Raw genomic sequence first — 22731 nt, 5'->3', positions numbered from 1 at the left:
GGGGGATATAGGCTGGTCTACTGGGGGATATAGGCTGGTCTACTGGGGGATATAGGCTGGTCTCCTAGAGGATATAGGCTGGTCTACTAGAGGATATAGGCTGGTCTACTGGGGGATATAGGCTGGGCTACTGGGGGATATAGGCTGGTCTACTGGGGGATATAGGCTGGTCTACTGGGGGATATAGGGGGATATAGGCTGGTCTACTGGGGGATATAGGCTGGTCTACTGGGGGATATAGGCTGGTCTACTACAGGATATAGGCTGGGCTACTAGGGGATATAGGCTGGTCTACTGGGGGACATAGGCTGGTCTACTGGGGGATATAGGCTGGGCTACTGGGGGATATAGGCTGGGCTACTGGGGGATATAGGCTGGTCTACTGGGGGATATAGGCTGGGCTACTGGGGGATATAGGCTGGTCTACTAGGGGATATAGGCTGGCCTACTGGGGGATATAGGCTGGGCTACTGGGGGATATAGGCTGGGCTACTGGGGGATATAGGCTGGTCTACTGGGGGATATAGGCTGGTCTACTAGAGGATATAGGCTGGTCTACTGGGGGATATAGGCTGGGCTACTGGGGGATATAGGCTGGTCTACTGGGGGATATAGGCTGGTCTACTGGGGGATATAGGGGGATATAGGCTGGTCTACTGGGGGATATAGGCTGGTCTACTGGGGGATATAGGCTGGTCTACTAGAGGATATAGGCTGGGCTACTAGGGGATATAGGCTGGTCTACTGGGGGATATAGGCTGGTCTACTGGGGGATATAGGCTGGGCTACTGGGGGATATAGGCTGGGCTACTGGGGGATATAGGCTGGTCTACTGGGGGATATAGGCTGGGCTACTAGGGGATATAGGCTGGTCTACTGGGGGATATAGGCTGGTCTACTGGGGGATATAGGCTGGGCTACTGGGGGATATAGGCTGGGCTACTGGGGGATATAGGCTGGTCTACTAGGGGATATAGGCTGGCCTACTGGGGGATATAGGCTGGGCTACTGGGGGATATAGGCTGGGCTACTGGGGGATATAGGCTGGTCTACTGGGGGATATAGGCTGGTCTACTAGAGGATATAGGCTGGGCTACTAGGGGATATAGGCTGGGCTACTAGGGGATATAGGCTGGTCTACTGGGGGATATAGGCTGGTCTACTAGAGGATATAGGCTGGGCTACTGGGGGATATAGGCTGGTCTACTGGGGGATATAGGCTGGTCTACTGGGGGATATAGGCTGGTCTACTGGGGGATATAGGCTGGTCTACTGGGGGATATAGGCTGGGCTACTGGGGGATATAGGCTGGTCTCCTGGGGGATATAGGCTGGTCTACTAGAGGATATAGGCTGGTCTACTGGGGGATATAGGCTGGTCTACTAGAGGTTATAGGGGGATATAGGCTGGTCTACTGGGGGATATAGGCTGGTCTACTAGAGGATATAGGCTGGCCTACTGGGGGATATAGGCTGGTCTACTAGAGGATATAGGGGGATATAGGCTGGTCTACTGGGGGATATAGGCTGGTCTACTGGGGGATATAGGCTGGTCTACTGGGGGATATAGGCTGGTCTACTGGGGGATATAGGCTGGTCTACTGGGGGATATAGCCTGGTCTACTGGGGGATATAGGGGGATATAGACTGGCCTACTGGGGGATATAGGCTGGTCTACTGGGGGATATAGGCTGGTCTACTGGGGATATAGGGGGATATAGGCTGGTCTACTGGGGATATAGGGGATATAGACTGGCCTACTGGGGGATATAGGCTGGTCTACTGGGGGATATAGGCTGGTCTACTGGGGGATATAGGCTGGGCTACTGGGGGATATAGGCTGGTCTACTATGGGATATAGGCTGGCCTACTGGGGGATATAGGCTGGTCTACTGGGGGATATAGGCTGGTCTACTGGGGGATATAGGCTGGTCTACTGGGGGATATAGGCTGGTCTACTGGGGGATATAGGCTGGTCTACTGGGGGATATAGGCTGGGCTACTGGGGGATATACGCTGGTCTACTGGGGGATATAGGCTGGTCTACTGGGGGATGTAGGCTGGTCTACTGGGGGATGTAGGCTGGCCTACTGGGGGATATAGGCTGGTCTACTAGAGGATATAGGCTGGTCTACTGGGGGATATAGGCTGGTCTACTGGTGGATATAGGCTGGGCTACTGGGGGATATAGGCTGGGCTACTGGGGTATATAGGCTGGTCTACTGGGGTATATAGGCTGGTCTACTGGGGGATATAGGCTGGGCTACTGGGGGATATAGGCTGGGCTACTGGGGTATATAGGCTGGTCTACTGGGGGATATAGGCTGGTCTACTCGGGGATATAGGCTGGGCTACTATGGGATATAGGGAGATATAGGCTGGTCTACTGGGGGATATAGGCTGGGATATAGGGAGATATAGGCTGGTCTACTGGGGGATATAGGCTGGGATATAGGGAGATATAGGCTGGTCTACTGGGGGATATAGGCTGGGATATAGGGAGATATAGGCTGGTCTACTGGGGGATATAGGCTGGGATATAGGGAGATATAGGCTGGTCTACTGGGGGATATAGGCTGGGATATAGGGAGATTTAGGCTGGTCTACTGGGGGATATAGGCTGGGCTACTATGGGATATAGGGAGATATAGGCTGGTCTATTAGGCTGGGCTACTGGGGGATATAGGCTGGGCTACTGGTGGATATAGGCCGGGCTCCTGGGGGATTTAGGCCGGGCTCCTGGGGGATTTAGGCCGGGCTCCTGGGGGATTTAGGCTGGGCTACTGGGGGATATAGGCTGGGCTACTGGGGGATATAGGCTGGGCTACTGGGGGATATAGGCTGGGCTACTGGGGGATATAGGGAGATATAGGCTGGTCTACTGGGGGATATAGGCTGGGATATAGGGAGATATAGGCTGGTCTACTGGGGGATATAGGCTGGGATATAGGGAGATATAGGCTGGTCTACTGGGGGATATAGGCTGGGATATAGGGAGATATAGGCTGGTCTACTGGGGGATATAGGCTGGGATATAGGGAGATATAGGCTGGTCTACTGGGGGATATAGGCTGGGATATAGGGAGATTTAGGCTGGTCTACTGGGGGATATAGGCTGGGCTACTATGGGATATAGGGAGATATAGGCTGGTCTATTAGGCTGGGCTACTGGGGGATATAGGCTGGGCTACTGGTGGATATAGGCCGGGCTCCTGGGGGATTTAGGCCGGGCTCCTGGGGGATTTAGGCCGGGCTCCTGGGGGATTTAGGCTGGGCTACTGGGGGATATAGGCTGGGCTACTGGGGGATATAGGCTGGGCTACTGGGGGATATAGGCTGGGCTACTGGGGGATATAGGCCGGGCTCCTGCTCCACATACAGGGCCCGATAAAACATCTACACCACCTTCAACTTTTTTCACATTTTGTTGTGTTACAAAGTTGGATTGAAATATATTTAATTAAAATGTTTTGTCATTGATCTACACAAAATACTCCATAATGTCAAAGTATAAAGACAAATTCTTACACATATTTACAAATTAATAAAATTATATAACTAAAATATATTTGTTGCATTTGTTTTCTTCTGTAACGGCGGGTGAGTGAAATGAGTGAGGAGTCAAATGCAGAGAGCGAAATGAACGGGAAAAATGCTTTAATGTCCTTCGAAAACGTAACAGGTCCACACATGGGTGAATGCCCAAAACACTGGCGCTAAACAAACCCCAAACCTCGTTACAAACACTGGACCGCGAAAAACCGAAACCAAGACACGATACATCACCAAACGTAACAACCAATAAGCCCGCACAAACACTAGCGGGCTAAACGAACATAAATAACACCCATCCCAAAACCCCAACAAGGAACAGGTGAAAACAATTGGACAGACATAAACGAAAAGGAAAAAGGGATCGGTGGCAGCTAGTAGACCGGCGAGCGCCAACCGAACAGGAAGGGGAGCCACCCACGGTGGTATTCGTGACAGTACCCCCCCTCCTGACGCGCGGCTCCCGCAGCGCGCCGACACCGGCCTCGGGGACGACCCCGGGGGCGAGGTGCAGGGCGATCCGGATGGAGGCGATGGAACTCCCTTAGTAGACTTGGATCCAATATATCCCCCACCGGGACCCAGCACCTCTCCTCCCAGTCGACGAGGTACTGCAGGCCCCTCACCCGGCGGCTGGAGTCCAGAATGGACCGTATCGTGTACGCCGGGGACCCCTCGATGTCCAGAGGGGGCGGAGGGACCTCCTTCCTGCATGGGACCAGCTACCACCGGCCTGAGGAGAGACACATGAAACGAGGGGTTAATACGATAGTAAGAAGGAAGTAACAATCGATAACACACCTCGTTTATTCTCCTCAGGACTTTAAATGGCCCTACACACTGCGGACCCAGCTTCCGGCAGGGCAGGCGGAGGGGCAGGTTTCGGGTCGAGAGCCAGACCCTGTCCCCCGGTGCGAACACGGGGGCCTCACTGCGGTGACGGTCAGCGCTCTTCTTCTGCCGTCCACTCGCCTGACGCAGAGACTCCTGGACGGCTCTCCAAGTCTCCTTAGAGCGCTGTACCCACTCCTCCACCGCAGGAGCCTCGGTCTGGCTCTGATGCCATGGTGCCAGAACCGGCTGGTACCCCAACACACACTCAAATGGTGACATGTTGGTAGAGGAGTGGCTTAGTGAGTTCTGGGCCATCTCTGCCCAGGGGATGTATCTTGCCCACTCCCCTGGCCGGTCCTGGCAATACAACCGCAGAAACCTACCCACCTCCTGGTTCACTCTCTCCACCTGCCCATTACTCTCCGGGTGATAACCCGAGGTCAGGCTGACCGAGACCCCCAGACGCTCCATAAACGCCTTCCATACTCGTGACGTAAACTGGGGACCTCGATCAGAAACGATATCCTCAGGCACCCCGTAGTGCCGGAAGACATGGGTGAATAGTGCCTCCGCAGTCTGCAGGGCCGTAGGGAGACCGGGCAACGGGATAAGACGGCAGGACTTAGAGAACCGATCCACAACGACTAGGATCGTCGTGTTCCCCTGAGACAGGGGAAGATCAGTAAGAAAATCCACCGATAGATGGGACCACGGCCGTTGTGGAACGGGGAGGGGTTGTAATTTCCCTCGTGGAAAATGTCTAGGAGCCTTACTCTGGGCGCACACCGAACAGGAGGAGACGTAGAATCGCACGTCTCTCACCAAGGTAGGCCACCAGTACTTCCCTCTAAGACTTTGCACCGTCCTCGAAATACCCGGGTGACCTGACGAGGGTAGACTATGAGCCCATCGAATCAATTGATCACGAACAGCGAGCGGTACGTACCTACGACCCTCCGGGCACTGTGGAGGCGCAGGTTCCTCCCTTAGTGCCCGCTCAATGTCCGCGTCCACCTCCCATACTACCGGTGCTACCAGCTTGGCAGCCGGAATGATGGGAGTAGGATCGATGGACCGGTCATCAGTGTCGTATAGGCGGGACAGCGCGTCGGCCTTAGTATTGAGGGAACCTGGTCGATACGAGATCGTAAAATGAAATCGGGTGAAATACATGGCCCACCTTGTGGCCTGACGAGGATTCAGTCTCCTAGCTGATTGGATATACTCCAGGTTACGGTGGTCAGTCCAGATCAGGAAAGGGTGCTTAGCCACCTCAAGCCAGTGTCTCCACACCTTCAGAGCTTTTACTACAGCCAACAACTCCTGGTCCCCCACGTCATAGTTTCGCTCCGCCGGACCGAGCTTCCTCAAAAAAAAAGCGCAGGGGCGGAGCTTCGGTGGCGTATTGGCTCCAACCCCAGCCTCGGACGCGTCCACCTCCACTATGAACGCCAAAGAGGGGTCCGGATGAGCCAATACGGGAGCATCGGTAAACAGCACCTTCAGATGACTAAAAGCTCTGTCCGACTCCGCAGACCACCGCAAACGCACCGGCTCTGGTGCGCAAACAGCCACCTGGCCAAAACCCCGGATAAACCTCCGGTAGTAATTGGCAAACCCTAAAAACCGCTGCACCTCCTTTACCGTGGTCGGAGTCGGCCAATTACGCTCGGCTGCAACGCGGTTACACTCCCATCACCACCTCCGAGGTGGAAATGCGATAACCCAGGAAGGAAACGGCTTGTTTGGAGAACAAACATTTCTCAGCCTTGACGTACAGGTCATGCTCCAGCAGTCGCCCAAGTACCTTGCGCACCAGAGACACATGCGCGGCGCGTGTGACGGAATAGATCAGGATATCATCGATATACACCACCACACCCTGCCCGTGCAGGTCCCTGAGAATCTCGTCTACGAAGGATTGAAAGACGTCTGGAGCATTTTTCAACCCATACGGCATGACGAGGTACTCATAATGGCCAAATGTGGTACTAAACGCGGTCTTCCACTCATCTCCCTCCCGGATATGCACCAAGTTATACACGCTCCTGAGATCCAGTTTTGTGAAAAAGCGCGCTCCGTGAAATGATTCCACCGCAGTGGCGATGAGAGGTAGCGGGTAACTGAACCCCACTGTGATGGAATTTAGACCTCTATAATCAATGCACGGACGCAGACCTCCCTCCTTCTTCTTCACAAAAAAAAGAAACTCAAGGAGACGGGTGACGTGGAGGGCCGAATGTACCCCTGTCCAAGAGATTCAGTGACATACTGTATGTCTCCATAGCCGCTGTCTCCTCCTGGACAGTGGGTACACGTGACTCCTGAGAAGTGCTGCGTTTACCTGGAGGTTTATCGCGCAATCCCCTCGTCGATGAGGTGGTAATTGGGTCGCCCTCTTCTTGCAGAAGGCGATAGCCAAATCGGCATATTCTGAGGGAATGCGCACGGTGGAAACCTGGTCTGGACTCTCCACCGTCGTTGCACCGATGGAAACTCCTATACACCTACCTGAACACTCCTCTGACCACCCCTTTAGAGCCCCCTGTCTCCAGGAAATCCTAGGATTGTGACTAGGTGAATCAATAAGGAAGAGACTAATCCGCTCCTTATGACCCCCCTGCGTTACCATGACCAGTGGAACCGTGGCCTCCCTGACCAGCCCTGACCCTAACGGTCAGCTATCTAGGGAGTGCACGAGAAAGGGTTGGCCTATCGGCACCAGCGGAATCCCTAAACTAAGAGCGAGTCCACGATCCATAAAGTTCCCCAGCTGCACCTGAATCGACTAGCGCCTTATGCTGGAAAGAGGGGGAAAACTCAGGAAAAGAGATTAGTATGAACATGTGACCAACAGGGAGCTCTGGGTGAGTCTGGTGCTGACTCACCTGGGGTGTCCGAGAAGTGCTCTGCCTGCCCTCTCGACTCCCAGGCGAGCTCCTCCAGCACCGATCGGCAGTGTGCCCTCTCCGACCACAACTGGTGCAGGCGGAGCCTCCTCCTCCGGTTCCCCTAGATGCTGCCCCCCCTAAGTCCATGGGTGTTGGAGCGGGAAGGCTGGGGGGTGGAACAAACAGGACCCGCTCTGGACGCCCGCGGGCAGCTAGCAGGTTGTCCAGCCATATCGACAAGTCTATGAGCTCGCCCAGGGTGAGGGTGGCGTCCCGACAAGCTAGCTCCCTGCGGACGTCCTCCCGGAGGCTACACCGGTAGTGATCCATCAGGGCCCTGTCGTTCCACCCCGCTCCAGCGTCCAGGGTCCGAAACTCCTGCACGAAGTCCTGCGCGCTCCGCGCTCCTCGTCTCCTGCCTAAGGTGGAACAGCCGTTCACTCAGGGTAGTGGTCCCTTGCAGAGTCTGGACTCTCCCAGACCGCGTTGGCCCACTCCAGGGCTCTGCCCGTCAGACAGGAGACGAGGACGCTCACACTCTCCTCTCCAGAAGGAGTCGGGCGAACGGTAGCCAGGTACAGCTCTAGCTGGAGCAAGCATCCCTTGCACCCGGCAGCCGTTCCATCGTACTCCCTCGGGGGCGCGAGCCGAAGAGCGCTGGGTCCGGACGCCGCCGGAGAAGTAGGTAGAGCAGGCGGAGGAGGAGCTGGAGATGAGGTAGGGAGACCACTCCTCTCCCATCGGTCCATTCTCTCTATCATCTGGTCCATCGCCGTCCCTATTCGGTGTAGGATGGCCGTGTGATGGAGGACACGCTCTTCCATAGATGGGAGGCGGGGCGCAGCTGCTCCTGCTGACTCCATGCTATGGTGCGGGCTCCTGTCACGTAAAGTTAATAATGATACTGTGGATGATGTATTAAACCCCTCCCACCAGTCGTCCTTCTGAACTGAGCTGCAGGACAGGAAGGAAACTGCTTACACTCCTAGATAAAAAGGTTCCAAAAAGGTCGTCCTCAGGTTCTACCTTTTGGTTCCAGGTAGAACTATTTGGGTTCCACGTAGAACCCTCTGTGTAAAGGGTTCTACCCTGGAACTCAAAAGAGATCTAACTGGAATCAAAACGGGTTCTTCAAAGGGTTCTCCTATGGGGAGATCCAAATAACCTTTTTGGGTTCTAGATGGCATCTTTTTCTGTGTCACCATGAGGACATTGGCTATTTTTTTTTTTTTTTACAGAGTTCAATGTCTGTGATAGGAGAAAACTGAGGATGGATCAACAACATTGTAGTGACTCCACAATAACGACTTAAATGACAGATTGAAAAGAAGAATACAAATATACAGAATACAAATATTCTAAAACATGCATCTTATATGCAACAAGTTACTAAAGTAATACTGCATAAAAAAAACGTCTACAAAAGGAAGACACTTTCTGGCCTAAATGCAAAGCCTCATGTTTGGGGCAAATCCAACACAACACAACACTGAGTAACTGCCTCCTTATTTTCCAGCATGGTGGTGGCTGCATCATGGTATGGGTATGCATGTCATCAGCAAATACTGGGGAGTTTTTCAGGATAAAAAGAAAACGGGATGGAGCTAAGAACAGACAAAATCCTAGAGGAAAACCTGGTTCAGTCTGCTTTACACCAGACACTGGGAGAGGAATTCACCTTTCAGCAGGATAATAACCTAAAACACAAGGCCAAATCTACACTGGAGTTGCTCAACAAGAAGGCAGTGAATGTTCCTGAGTGGCCTATTTACAGTTTTTACTTAAATCGGCTTGAAAATCTATGGCAAGACTTGGAAATGGCTGTCTAGCAATGATCAACAACAAACTTGACAGAGCTTGAAGAATTTTAATAAGAATAATCCATGTTTGCAAAGCTCTTAGATATTTATCCAGAAAGACTCAACAACTGTAATCGCTGCCAAAGGTGCTTCCACAAAATATTGACTCGGGGCTGTGAATACTTATGTAAATAAGATATTTCTGTATTTCATTTTCAATACATTTGAAAACATGTCTAAAAACATGTTTTTCACTTTGTCATTATGGGGTATTGTGATGTCATTATGGGGTATTGTGATGTCATTATGGGGTATTGTGATGTCATTATGGGGTATTGTGATGTCCTTATTGGGTATTGTGTGTTGATGTTAAAAAAACAAGTCCATATAATTTTGAATTCAGGTCGTAACACAACGAAATGTGGAATAAATCGAGGCGTATGAATAATCTCTGAAGGCGCTGTATGTGTGTGTGTGAGAGAGAGAGCGAGAGAGAGAGAGACAGAGAGTTTTCTTCTTCTGTAAATTACAATGGCCGAGATATTGGCTTCTGTGATGGCCAATATTGGCCTCACATCCCGAAAAAAGACGGTTCAGACAATATTAACCTATATGTTATATAATACATATTAGTATATATGTTTATAGTGTGTAAGTTATGTTTTGCTGACCAAAAATGTATGTAGTACATTGACGCTCGGCTGTATCATTTTGAGGATATTATTGCGCTGCATTAGCAAGTTAATGTAGGGACCGAAAACATTTTTGATATATTTGGGAAAACATGTGAAGGCGTACCCTTTAAAACCTCTGTAATGCTTTATATTGAGGACTGGCAGCTGGATGAAAAGCCGCAGAGACAGACGAAGACCCAGAAACAAACAAAGTATATATATTTTATATTTTGTTTTTGTTTACGTTTCTCTTCTAATTGTTCCTTTAGTTATTCTGTCTCGCGCTCTAATGCGATTCTTTCCGGTTCCGCTCGGTCAGACCGGAGGGGTCACAGAAACAATATCCCTTTTCACCGCGACCTCGCCTCGCTCTAATCACATTCATTAACAGATAAATGAAAGGAAAACCAACAAAACAATAATATTAATAATAATAATTAATATCACCCAAACTAATGCGAATTTACTGGCTAAAGGGGGTCCTAATAAAGTAGAATGATATGCAGGCCTACATTAAATAAATTAATAAAGGGGTTTTTCTGTATTTGATATAGCTACTGTAGGCTACTGTTTTGGATCCAAAATAGGCCTAAATTACACTGCAACAGCAAATTTGTAACCAGCATCCCCTTGTACATAACCAGCATCCCATTGTACATAACCAGCATCCCCTTGTACATAACCAGCATCCCCTTGTACATAACCAGCATCCCCTTGTACATAACCAGCATCCCCTTGTACATAACCAGCATCCCCTTGTACATAACCTCACTATTGTTATTTTACTGCTGCTCTTGAATTATTTGTTATTTTTGTTTCTTTATTTTTTTTGTTAGGTATTTTTTTCTTAAAACCGCATTGTTGGTTTGTTTAAGGGCTTGTAAAGGAAGCATTTCACTGTAAAGTCCTGTTGGTGGGACGTTGTATTCGCCGCATGTGACAAATACCATTTGATTTGATTTGATCGATCCAGAAAAACATCAATGTTTCAGGGCCGTGATTATATGACGTTAAAATATGTTATAAATTCAGTTCAGTTATTGGTATTACTCTCTCTTTATTAGTATTTAGTTATTTTAGGATCTTTCTCTCCCAGAAAGAACATGAGAAAATAGGATGCGAACTCAGTTATTGTCTCGTTGTAGCGTATTTTTAATGTATTATTATTTATTTATTATAGAGGAAATTGTTTCATGTTTCGTTATCGAAATCATTGCAACAAAAACGAAATATCCCCCTATAATAGTAATAATAATAATAATAATTCATAGTTAGTAATAATAATTATTAACAATGAACACATTACCATTTATATGTTTTCATGGATTAAAAATAAATCCCTGATATGTTTTCGATAAAGGCCTATAGAATTGACTAATATGTGACCGGCAGAAACACATTCAAACGTCGTATAACCGTTTTAATAAAGGGCGTTTAATACCCTGCTTTTATAATCAAATAGTTTCTTTCTCACAAAATAATATATTCAATATATTTTCCAACTTTGACGCATTGGTTTGTAAGGGCGTGTATTATTTTAATCGAAGATATTTTATATTTTCCCCTCCACCCTAGTCCTTCTGCTATATTCTACTACATGTGCTTTGTTATGTCGAGAAATAGTAATGACATCGATTTTTTTTTTTTATGTTAGGCTATAAAATCATAAACGTAAATGTTTCTCCTCCTCTTACCAGACCTCTCTAGGGCTGTTTAAACACCATGCATGGATATTTTATAAAGGCATAAAAACGCACTTAAACACTGTTACACAATATGACAATAAACCCAGAACCCTCCGTTGGTGTCTTTGGCTCTAAAGTGACCACTTGTGGATCCCCTATTGGAGTTGTCTACCTGAACAGACCAACAACATTAAAACAACCGTTATTAGGCCTTACAAAAAACAGACCGGAAAGAGTTTGTGAAATGCAACCAACCGTCCGTTTCTTTCTCCGCCTAGTTTTCTGGTATAACAGGATGCACACATCTCAGTCACAATATTACTCATTTTCATTATTGATTTAAATTATTTTAAATTATTGATTGATTGAATGAATAATTGATATGAAAACAAAACCCCCGATATTTTACAAGGTGTTTTTACACGGTATTAACGACAAGGAAACGACGTCACCACGACATCAAGTCAATATCTTTTCTTTCTTATTACGCGAACGGCTTCTTAAACGTCACTATGAATATAACAAAACAAAAAAGACAAAACGTTGCTATTTGTGTTGTGTTTTGTTTTGCCCGCCCCGTTGTCGCGGGGGCGAAGGGTCAGGGTCGCGGGGTGGGGGGAGCAGAGCGAGACAAGGCGAGGGAAACTGGTCGCTGTCTCAACGCTTTGTTCCGCACTCAATTGTCTCGGTGTCGCTCGTGAACCCTGGGACCCGAACTACCAACCGACCAGAAAGAGAAAGAGAAAGAGAAAGAGAGAGAGAGAAAGAGAAAGAGAAAGAGAGAGAGAGAGAGAAAGAGAAAGAGAAAGAGAAAGAGAAAGAGAAAGAGAAAGAGAAAGAGAAAGAGAAAGAGAAAGAGAAAGAGAAAGAGAAAGAGAGAGAGAGAGAGAGAGAGAGAGAGAGAGAGAGAGAGAGAGAGAGAGAGAGAGAGAGAGAGAGAGAGAGAGAGAGAGAGAGAGAGAGAGAGAGAGAGAGAGAGAAAGAGAGACAGAGAGAGAAAGAGAGAGAGAGACAGAGAGAGAGAGAGAAAGAAAGAGAGAGAGAGAGAGAAAGAAAGAAAGAAAGAAAGAAAGAGAAAGAGAGAGAGAGAGAGAGAGAGAGAGAGAGAGAGAGAGAGAGAGAGAGAGAGAGAGAGAGAGAGAGAGAGAGAGAGAGAGTCTGTCCGTTGTCTCCCTACTCTCTCATTGCTGCCCCATGTTCTAAGGCCAAGTCATGGTTGATTTACATACCTAGTAATACGTTGCGTTCTTCCTCTCCTGACATGGACCAGGCTTCAATTCAAAGTCAAACTAGCCAGCACGTTAACATAGGGTACAGTCTATAAGCCTAATAAACACACACACACACACACACACACACACACACACACACACACACACACACACACACACACACACACACACACACACACACACACACACACACACACACACACACACACACACACACACACACACACACACACACACACACACACACACACACACACTCTACTAGAAGCCCTAAGCATGGTGCGTGTAGATCAGAATACTATAAAGTAGTCGGAGGTATTTATAAGTCGCTAGGCGACAGTCTCAAAGGGGATCGAGGCTCAAAAGCTGTCGAGCTTTAACAACAACAGGTGGGTGATGACGCTGAGAAGAGTTAGAAGTTTCCCCCCTATAGGTACCGATCTAGGATCAGTTTCCCCCCTATAGGTACCGATCTAGGATCAGTTTCCCCCCTATAGGTACCGATCTAGGATCAGTTTCCCCCCTCCTCCCCCCCCAAGATCGGTAATTTTTTCTCTAAAAGTGCAGGATCCGGATGACAGACAGTTGGTGCCGTCATTCAGTCGTCTGTACCATTAATACAAGCAGTCGAATGAGAGAGAGAGGGGGGGAGAGGAGGAGGGGGGGTAGTTTGGTAAAGTGGAACTCTGTGACAGATGCGCAAGCGCGCGGGGACCACAGCTTTGCAGGTGCACGTGTGTGCGTGTGACGTGTCAGTGTGTGTGTGTGTGTGTGTATATTGATACCATTGTGTGTCTCGTTGTGCGTTCATGCGTGCGTGTGTGTGTGTGTAGGAAAGAGAGAGAGAGTGAAAGAGAAAGAGGGGGGGGGGGACATGAGCGCACATTGAGAGCGCGGCTCTTTTGACTCCCTCTCCGTGTGATCATTTCACGCTCCCCTCCAAGGCCTTTCCACCTAAAGTGTTTAGTCTCAGATCACTGCGCCCTGTGCAGTGTCGCAATAGGGAGCGGAAGGGTCGAATTATTTCCCTCCTTTACAACTCACCAAAAAAAGTACTGTTGCGAGAAAGAGAGAGAGAGAGAGAGAAAAGAGAAGAAAAGTGTGTGAGGAGAGAAGAGAGGAAGAGGGGAAGCGCTAGAGAAAAGTTTTTTTGTTCTTTCTTTTCCTCCTCCCCCCCCACCACCCCCCCACCCTCCACCCACATCGCTTCCCCCTCCCAGCTCCAAGCCCCCGGGAGCAGAATGGAAGTAGAGGCCGAGGGTCATGTGTTGAGGCCGGGAAGAGCAGGTAGGTAAGGGCCGCTGGCTGCTTCTCTCTAGTCCGACTCTCATAGACCGCTTTTAGGCTACATACTCACGAGGAAGTGTTAGCCTACCACACAACGATATGCTAATGAACAACACAAGGCTATTTAATGATGAAGTATTAGCACACAACGATATTGTCATTATCAAACAGAAATGTGCTTTAGCCTTGGCTTCGGTTTTCTCTCATGGGAAGTTTCCAACAAGGGTGAGTGACGTTTAATCTAGAACTTTTCTGAGGTAATCTAACTCGATTTTCCGTTTGAGCTTTTCAAGGGGCCCTATATATATTTTTAGTGGAATGTACCACATGTTTTGTTAGCAGGCCGTGTTTTCCAAAACGTTCAACCAGCCTGACTTTAGAGACAGTCAGGGTTGTCATTAGGCTAGTCAATAGGGGCTGTTCTTGAATTCAGTATTTTTGACGCATCCTGTGTATATATTCAGCCTTGCTTCGAGGCTGTTGTGTAACTTTCAAACTTTGTGTGATATATTGCAGATTATAAAAGTCGTTGTTTTTAGGAAGTCGATTCATTAAATCCACAGTGTGTGTGTGTGTTTGTTTTTTTGTATTTGGCTGTAATAGTAGGTGTTTTACGCGTGACCCTATGGCGTACAGAAACAGACCTGAGACAGGTGTCGGTTTTGTCTTGTGTTGTTAGGATGACTTGACAAATGTTAAACATGACGTTGGGGCGATTCTGAACACTGTACAAGTGGCTAATCTAGTTCGGATAATCTTAAATTTGGATAATATAATCTCTGCATCTGTTCATGTGTATTTCTCCATTTTATAGGGGGGGACTTATATCATTAGTACCCACGTGTATGGTGTCAATGCACAGAACAAAATACAGGATCAATCACAGCAGTCTGTCGAGGAGGAGAGATGCCCATTGGGTGGGGAGCAGGCCTTGTCTTCACACACAAACGCACGCAACAGTGGAGAAAGGGCCACTGCAGCCACACGCACACAGGCACGCACGCACACGCACACAGGCACACATACTCTTTAACCAAGTCGCCTCACGGTGTAATGGAATATATTGAGTCTCTTGTTGTTGCCTACAGTAGGGCCGACAGTAATTCTGTAATATTACGTCCTGTAACAGAGAGTGATCTGCTGAACGGTTTACCGTGTTACGGTGTTCATACATTATACCATCGTCCCTGGCTCGGTTCGGCTGTTTGATATCATTCATTTGAATGTAGGCTACACATTTTTGTTCCTAAATTATACCTCTCTCTTTTTTTTGTTGCTTCAAATTATTCCTGTCGAAATCATGACAAAATTAGGATATACAAATTTGACACGTTTTTAGGTAAAAGGCCCCGCGGTTAAATGTGTAAATATCCAATTGTGTTGATTTAGAGGGAATACATTATGAGCGATGCCAGACATTAGTTCATTTTCCATTCATTGCTTAATATATATATATATTTTTTAAGTATGTTTGGGGAAAAAATGTGAAAATGTCTGATAGTGTCGCCACTGCATGTTATAACATAGCCTCTAGTCTAGACATATTTATAATGTCAAAAACATTTTTTTTATTATGCATGTGTTGTTGTCTTGCCTTTGGGTTCCACTTTTTGTAACATTTAAAATAGTCTATTTTAAATTCTTGAATTTGCATACTTGTAACAAAAACACATCTGCTACAACTGGTCGAAGTTCCGGCTTCTCTTGTGGTCTGAGGTTTTTACCGTTGGGGGGGGGGGGGGGGGGGGGCGGTGGAAACAACGGCAACGTTAACAATAGTTATCGATTAGTTATATTAGTTATTAGTTAGCAATAGTTATCGAGTCGTTATATTAGTTATTAGTTAGCAATAGTTATTTATTCGTTATATGATTTATTAGTTTGCAATAGTTATCTATTCGTTATATGAGTTATTAGTTAGCAATAGTTATCTTCTCTGGGTTCTAACGACGGTTGATTATCTAAATAAATATCTTAATTTTTTAAAACTCAAAAGTAGGCCTACCTATTTGAACTTTTCAGAAACCCCCTTAGATTCTATAGATACCACTAAAAGGCATATAGTGAAACAAGGTCTGACCGTCCCCCCTCCTCCTAAATGAATATCGGTTCAGGATATTCATTAAAAACCAGCAGGGTTGTCTTAACTGTGGTTGTTCATGTTAAACGGCAGCAACACCGAAGAAGAAGAATGCGATCGAACCTCACACGGGCACCCAATGGGCTAGCGCATCAATTCCATACCGGAAACCCGCTGAGGTGACATTTTGATAAAACGTCGTTTTATGTCATTTCATGACATGTAAATAGACATTCCAAAATGGCGATCGTTATTTAGGACGACACGTGTAAAGGGGCGTGATGTCTTCAGTTAGCACCCGTACTAACTGTACTAACAGGCGTGCTTAGCCCTGTCATGTAATACGACGTGTCATTATAGGCCCTGCTTCTGCCGGCCCGTTCATTTGTGCCGGTCTCAACAACGTTCCATCACTGTATTCATTACACAAACATGACACCGGTATAAACTGTTACGTATGACGGAAAGTAGCCGGTAATATAGTCTATGCCATGTATTTTAATTTCTTCGATTTAGCCAAACAAATCGATTATTTAATTTGACAAAATCAAATGCACCCCCCCTCTCTCTTCTTGTTTCTTTACGGTGATTTATGGTAAGAGTTGTGATTATTAGGATGGAAAATGTTGTATTGTGAAAGGATACAAGCCTATACGTCAGTGCAATATATATTTCATTCATTGATAATTTAATGCTCCGATAACACGTGTTGTATTTTTCCGTGAGAGAGGGATGCGAGGCACAAAAAAAACGGGGAGGGGGGAGGGGGGGGGGGAGGGTGTATAGAAACGGTCAGAACATTCTCTCGCTTTCATCTGGTTGTGGGGTTCAGGACTGAGCTCCGGTCTACAGAGGAGAGGTAATAGGATTTGTGTGGCTGAATAACCTTTGAACCGCCGGTGCTCTGCAGAGAGCTAAATGAAACGACCTCCCTAGATGGCCTGTGTGTACGCCTTCCTCTGAGTGTGTGTGTGTGTCTCTTCACACGACTTCCTCTCACTTTAATTATGACAGGGAGGGTAAAGAGAGGGAGGGTAAAGACAGGGAGGGTAAAGACAGGGAGGGTAAAGACAGGGAGGGTAAAGAGAGGCAGGGTAAAGAGAGGGAGGGTAAAGAGAGGGAGGGTAAAGACAGGGAGGGTAAAGACAGGGAGGGTAAAGACAGGGAGGGTAAAGAGAGGCAGGGTAAAGACAGGGAGGGTAAAGACAGGGAGGGTAAAGAGAGGGAGGGTAAAGACAGGGAGGGTAAAGACAGAGAAGGTAAAGAGAGGGAGGGTAAAGAGAGGGAGGGTAAAGAGAGGGAGGGTAAAGACAGGCAGGGTTAAGAGAGGGAGGGTAAAGAGAGGGAGGGTTAAGAGAGGGAGGGTAGAGAGAGGGAGGGTAAAGACAGGGGGGGTAAAGACAGCGAGGGTAGAGAGAAGGGAAACTATACAAAGTATATTGAAAGCAGGTGTTGTTCCTGAGTTAATGAATTAACATCTCCTCATTCTCAGGGTCATGTATATAAATGCTGAGCAGGCCATTATTTTGGCTACTATGGTTATGGATGGCAATGCTTCTAAACAGCTTCTATCCCCAAGCCATAGGACTCCTGAACACCTGATCAAATGGCTACCCAGACTATTTACATTGCCCTGTTTTACACCGCTGCTACTCTCTGTTGTTATCATCTATGCATAGTCACTTTAATAACTCAGCCTACATGTACATATTACCTCAACTAACCGGTGCCCCCACACATTGACTCTGTACCGGTACCCCCTGTATATAGCCTCCACATTGACTCTGTACCGTAACACCCTGTATATAGCCTCCACATTGACTCTGTACCGGTACCCCCTGTATATAGCCTCCACATTGACTCTGTACCGGTACCCCCCTGTATATAGCCTCCACATTGACTCTGTACCGGTACCCCCTGTATATAGCCTCCACATTGACTCTGTACCGGTACCCCCCTGTATATAGTCTCCACATTGACTCTGTACCGGTACCCCCTGTATATAGCCTCCACATTGACTCTGTACCGGTACCCCCTGTATATAGTCTCCACATTGACTCTGTACCGGTACCCCCTGTATATAGTCTCCACATTTACTCTGTACCGGTACCCCCTGTATATAGCCTCCACATTGACTCTGTACTGGTACCCCCTGTATATAGCCTCCACATTGACTCTGTACCGGTACCCCCTGTATATAGTCTCCACATTTACTCTGTACCGGTACCCCCTGTATATAGCCTCCACATTGACTCTGTACTGGTACCCCCTGTATATAGCCTCTACATTGACTCTGTACCGGTACCCCCTGTATATAGCCTCCACATTGAATCTGTACCGGATCCCCCCTGTATATTGTCTCGCTATTGTTATTTTACTGCTGCTCTTTAATTACTTGTTACTTTTATTTCTTATTCTTATCTGTATTTTTTTTTTCAACTGAATTGTTGTATAGGGCATTTCACTGTAAGGTCTACACCTGTTGTTTTCGGCTCGTGTGACTAATACAATTGTATTTGATTCGATTTGAATGCCCCCATCCCATCGCACAGGACACCAGTGGTCACTGAATGGTGTTTTTGAGGAGGATGAAAAACCACGTAAACCATTATACCAAATGTTCGTCTCGGTCACCAAGATCTCAACCCACCGTCAAAAAACAAATCAAATCAAATCAAATTGTATTTGTCACATACACACGGTTAGCAGATGTTAATGCGAGTGTTAGCGAAATGCTTGTGCTTCTAGTTCCCGACAATGCAGTAATAACCAACGAGTAATCTAACCTAACAATTCCACAACTACTACCTTATACACACACACAAGCAAAACACCAAATGACGGAATGTAATTACAGGAGAATGTTCTCGCGTCCGTCCGAGTTCCAGATTAGAATCACGGAGTGTCCAGGCTGTTCTAGAAGGCGATGACCCAACAATACAGAGCAGCAGGAGAAACAAAACAACAACAAAACCAAACCACGTTGACCCTGTTGACGTCCGGAGTAACTTCGACATTTTATGTTTGGAGAACGTGGTTTGAGCGTCTAATTCCGCAGTTAAAGCTTGTCTATTAATAAGACACGTTATTTTGCCAGTCACCTGTATGTAGGTCTTTAGTAGCTCGTGGTTTTCTGTCTCTCCAACCCGTCTCATGGCGATAATCCCCCGGGTCTGGAGAGGGTTCGTTTCGTCTCCAAAGGTCCAAGTTCAGACCCTTGTTTAGCCTGGGTTCTGTCAAATCAAAATACAATAAAATCCCATGTTATTGGTCACTTACACATGTTTAGTAGATGTTATTGGTCACTTACACATGTTTAGTAGATGTTATTGGTCACTTACACATGTTTAGTTGTAACGGTTTTCTTCTTGGGGTGAAGGAGAGGACCAAAATGCAGCGTAGCCAGTGCTCAACATGTTTAATTAAACAATAACCGTGAACACTTAACAAATAACAAAATAACAAACCGTGAAAACCGAGACAGTCCTATCTGGTGCAGAACAAACACAGAGACAGGAAACAAACACCCACAAAAGCCTACTGCCTATGGCTACCTTAAATATGGCTCCCAATCAGAGACAAATGAATGACAGCTGTCTCTGATTGAGACCCAATCTAGGCAGCCATAGACATAACTAGACAACCTAACAAACACTATCCCATACACATACAACACCCATAGACTAACCAAACACATACAACATACAATGCCCACCCCAACTCACGCCCTGACCAACTAAACATAATCAAAATAACATAAAAATAGGTCAGGAACGTGACACACACACACACGTGACATTAGTAGATGTTATTGCGGGTGTAGTGAAATGCATGTGTTTCTAGTTCCAACAGTGCAGTAGTATCTAACAATTTCACAACAATACACAACAATACACACACACACACCCGGTTGGTCACACACACACACACACACACACACACACACACACACACACACACACACACACACACACACACACACACACACACACACACACACACACACACACACACACACACACACACACACACACACACACACACAACACAACACAACACACACCCACACCCACACGTTATCTCTGTGATTGACAGGACCCCCTGGTAACGCTCTGTGTGCGCGGGCGTGTGATAGCGTGTCTCCCGCTCCCGTCTCTGACCCGTGAAATCATTTATAGAATTGTCTCTTGAAGGAGGCGCACGTTACTCTGTTACTCACTCCCCATCCGTAGCGGGTTCGTGGTTTATACCGTGGGTAGACCCGTTACAGACCCGGAAGTCAGGTTTACAGACCCGGAAGTCAGGTTACAGACCCGGAAGTCAGGTTACAGACCCGGTAGACCCGTTACAGACCCGGAAGTCAGGTTACAGACCCGGTAGACCCGTTACAGACCCGGAAGTCAGGTTTACAGACCCGGAAGTCAGGTTACAGACCCGGTAGACCCGAAATAAAAACTCCAAAACTATCCTTAACTTTTCTATTTTACGATTTTATTCACAGACTGAGTAGAAATTCATCAGAGACAAAATTAAAGGTCTCAAATGGGCCCTATTCACTATTTACCATCTAGTGCACTACATTACTCTAGTCAAAAGAAGTGCTTTACATTACACTGGTCAAAAGAAGTGCACTACATTAAATAAAGGCAGGTAGCCTAGTGGTTAGAGTGTTGGGCCAGTAACCGAAAGGTTGCTAGAGCGAATCCCAGAGCTGACAAGGTAAAAATCTATCGTTCTGCCCCTGAACAAGGCAGTTAACCCACTGTTCCCTAGGACGTCGTTGTAAATAAGAATTTGTTCTTAACTGACTTGCTTAGTTAAATAAAGGTTAAATAAAAAATGTTTCCACTGCATTTCTCTGGTCAAACGAAGGGCATTATGGGGGGGCCTGCTGTTTCCACAGCATTTCTCTGGTCAAACGAAGGGCACTATGGGGGGGGGGCTGTTGTTTCCACTGCATTTCTCTGGTCAAACGAAGGGCATTATGGGGGGGGGCTGTTGTTTCCACTGCATTTCTCTGGTCAAACGAAGGGCATTATGGGGGGGGGGCTGTTGTTTCCACTGCATTTCTCTGGTCAAACGAAGGGCACTATGGGGGGGCCTGCTGTTTCCACTGCATTTCTCTGGTCAAACGAAGGGCATTATGGGGGGGCCTGCTGTTTCCACTGCATTTCTCTGGTCAAACGAAGGGCATTATGGGGGGCCTGCTGTTTCCACTGCATTTCTCTGGTCAAACGAAGGGCACTATGGGGGGGCCTGCTGTTTCCACTGCATTTCTCTGGTCAAACGAAGGGCATTATGGGGGGGCCTGCTGTTTCCACTGCATTTCTCTGGTCAAACGAAGGGCATCATGGGGGGCCTGCTGTTTCCACTGCATTTCTCTGGTCAAACGAAGGGCACTATGGGGGGGGCTGCTGTTTCCACTGCATTTCTCTGGTCAAACGAAGGGCACTATGGGGGGGGGGGCTGCTGTTTCCACTGCATTTCTCTGGTCAAACGAAAGGCATTATGGGATGCCTGGCGATGAAACAGCAAAACAACGGACACTATCTTTTGGTTGCATATCACCAAGCTAGCGATCTCCTCGGTAACTATACTCCACATTCAGAAATACACGTGGAATTTATCCTACTTGAACGAACATATTCTTACGTCAGGGAGAATATGTTGCCACGGTGACCCGTGTGTTTTTTAAATTTTAAATGCCCAAGCCGTTCACTTTCCTGTGAGTGACATATAGGCTATACTGTATTTATTAGTTATGCCTTTTATATTATTTTTAATAAACGAAGGCATACTTTAAAGCGGAGAGATATCGTGCGTTTTTTGTCTCATTATGTTTACAATCACGCGGGCGTGTAATAAAGGAACGCGGAGTTAACATGCGCTATTAATTTTTCATTGCTTTTTTTTCTCGTTTAGGGGGCTCACCCACCCAAAAAAACAGAGAGAGAGAACTTGTCATAAGTACAAAATAGAGGAAATGGGAAAAGGAATGAATGGAACTAAAACCAAACAACAATTCTGCCTTCGATCATGTCATAAACACTTTTTAAAGAAGCACCTCTCCTCTCCTCTCCTCTCCTCTCCTCTCCTCTCCTCTCCTCTCCTCTCCTCTCCTCTCCTCTCCTCTCCTCTCTTCTCTTCTCTTCTCTTCTCTTCTCCTCTCCTCTTTATTCTCCTCTCCTCTCCTCTTCTCTTCTCTTCTCTTCTCTTCTCTTCTCTTCTCTTCTCTTCTCTTCTCTTCTCTTCTCTTCTCTCCTCTCCTCTCCTCTCCTCTCCTCTCCTCTCCTCTCCTCTCTCTCTTCTCCTCCTCTCCTCTCCATTCCTCTATCCCTCTGTTCTGACTGGGGTAGAGGTAATGAATTATGGTAATAGGTCAGAACGCCTTGGATTAAAGTCACCGTATCCTGACGTTAGTTCTCCTCTCCCAAATATCCCCAGCCTAAAGCAACAATCATTTTGTATACATGATTGGCTGTGTTGGGTGTGTGTGTGTGTGTGTTTTTATTTTATTTTAATTGCTTATGTATTTAATTTGCTAATCGGAGGACGAAGAGACAAGGATAAGGAACTGCAATTTAGTTTATTTATTTATTTTATTTTCCGGGGGAATATTTGTAAAAGCTTATAGGCCTATAAAACTTGGCGGGGGGGGGGAATGAGAACAGAGATCACAATAATAATAATAATAATAA

General features: G+C 46.9%; 2 protein-coding genes across 4 annotated transcripts in view; one reads left to right on the top strand and one right to left on the bottom strand.

Annotated features, from left to right (window-relative positions):
- Window positions 1–12797, bottom strand: part of zcchc7 (zinc finger, CCHC domain containing 7) — a 110718-nt gene extending 97921 nt beyond the window's left edge. Inside the window, exon 1 of the mRNA XM_071408377.1 lies at window positions 12664–12797. The gene's annotated coding sequence lies outside the window, so the exon portion shown is untranslated. The remainder of the gene's footprint in view (window positions 1–12663) is intronic.
- A 576-nt stretch (window positions 12798–13373) lies between these two features.
- Window positions 13374–22731, top strand: part of pax5 (paired box 5) — a 238641-nt gene continuing 229283 nt past the window's right edge. The window contains exon 1 of one of the 3 annotated variants that reach the window (XM_071408372.1): window positions 13374–13953. In XM_071408372.1, coding sequence (XP_071264473.1) covers window positions 13908–13953 — 46 coding nt within the window. In that variant the 5' untranslated portion in view covers window positions 13374–13907. Of the gene's footprint in view, window positions 13954–13984; window positions 14179–22731 lie in introns of those variants that run through there. The other 2 variants (XM_071408371.1, XM_071408374.1) reach the window with 2 other exon arrangements.

Source organism: Salvelinus alpinus, chromosome 6 (genome assembly GCF_045679555.1).
Source record: "Salvelinus alpinus chromosome 6, SLU_Salpinus.1, whole genome shotgun sequence".
Classification (NCBI taxonomy): domain Eukaryota; kingdom Metazoa; phylum Chordata; class Actinopteri; order Salmoniformes; family Salmonidae; genus Salvelinus; species Salvelinus alpinus.
Note: the sequence above shows the minus strand (reverse complement) of the source record. Positions and strands in the feature narration are given on the sequence as shown.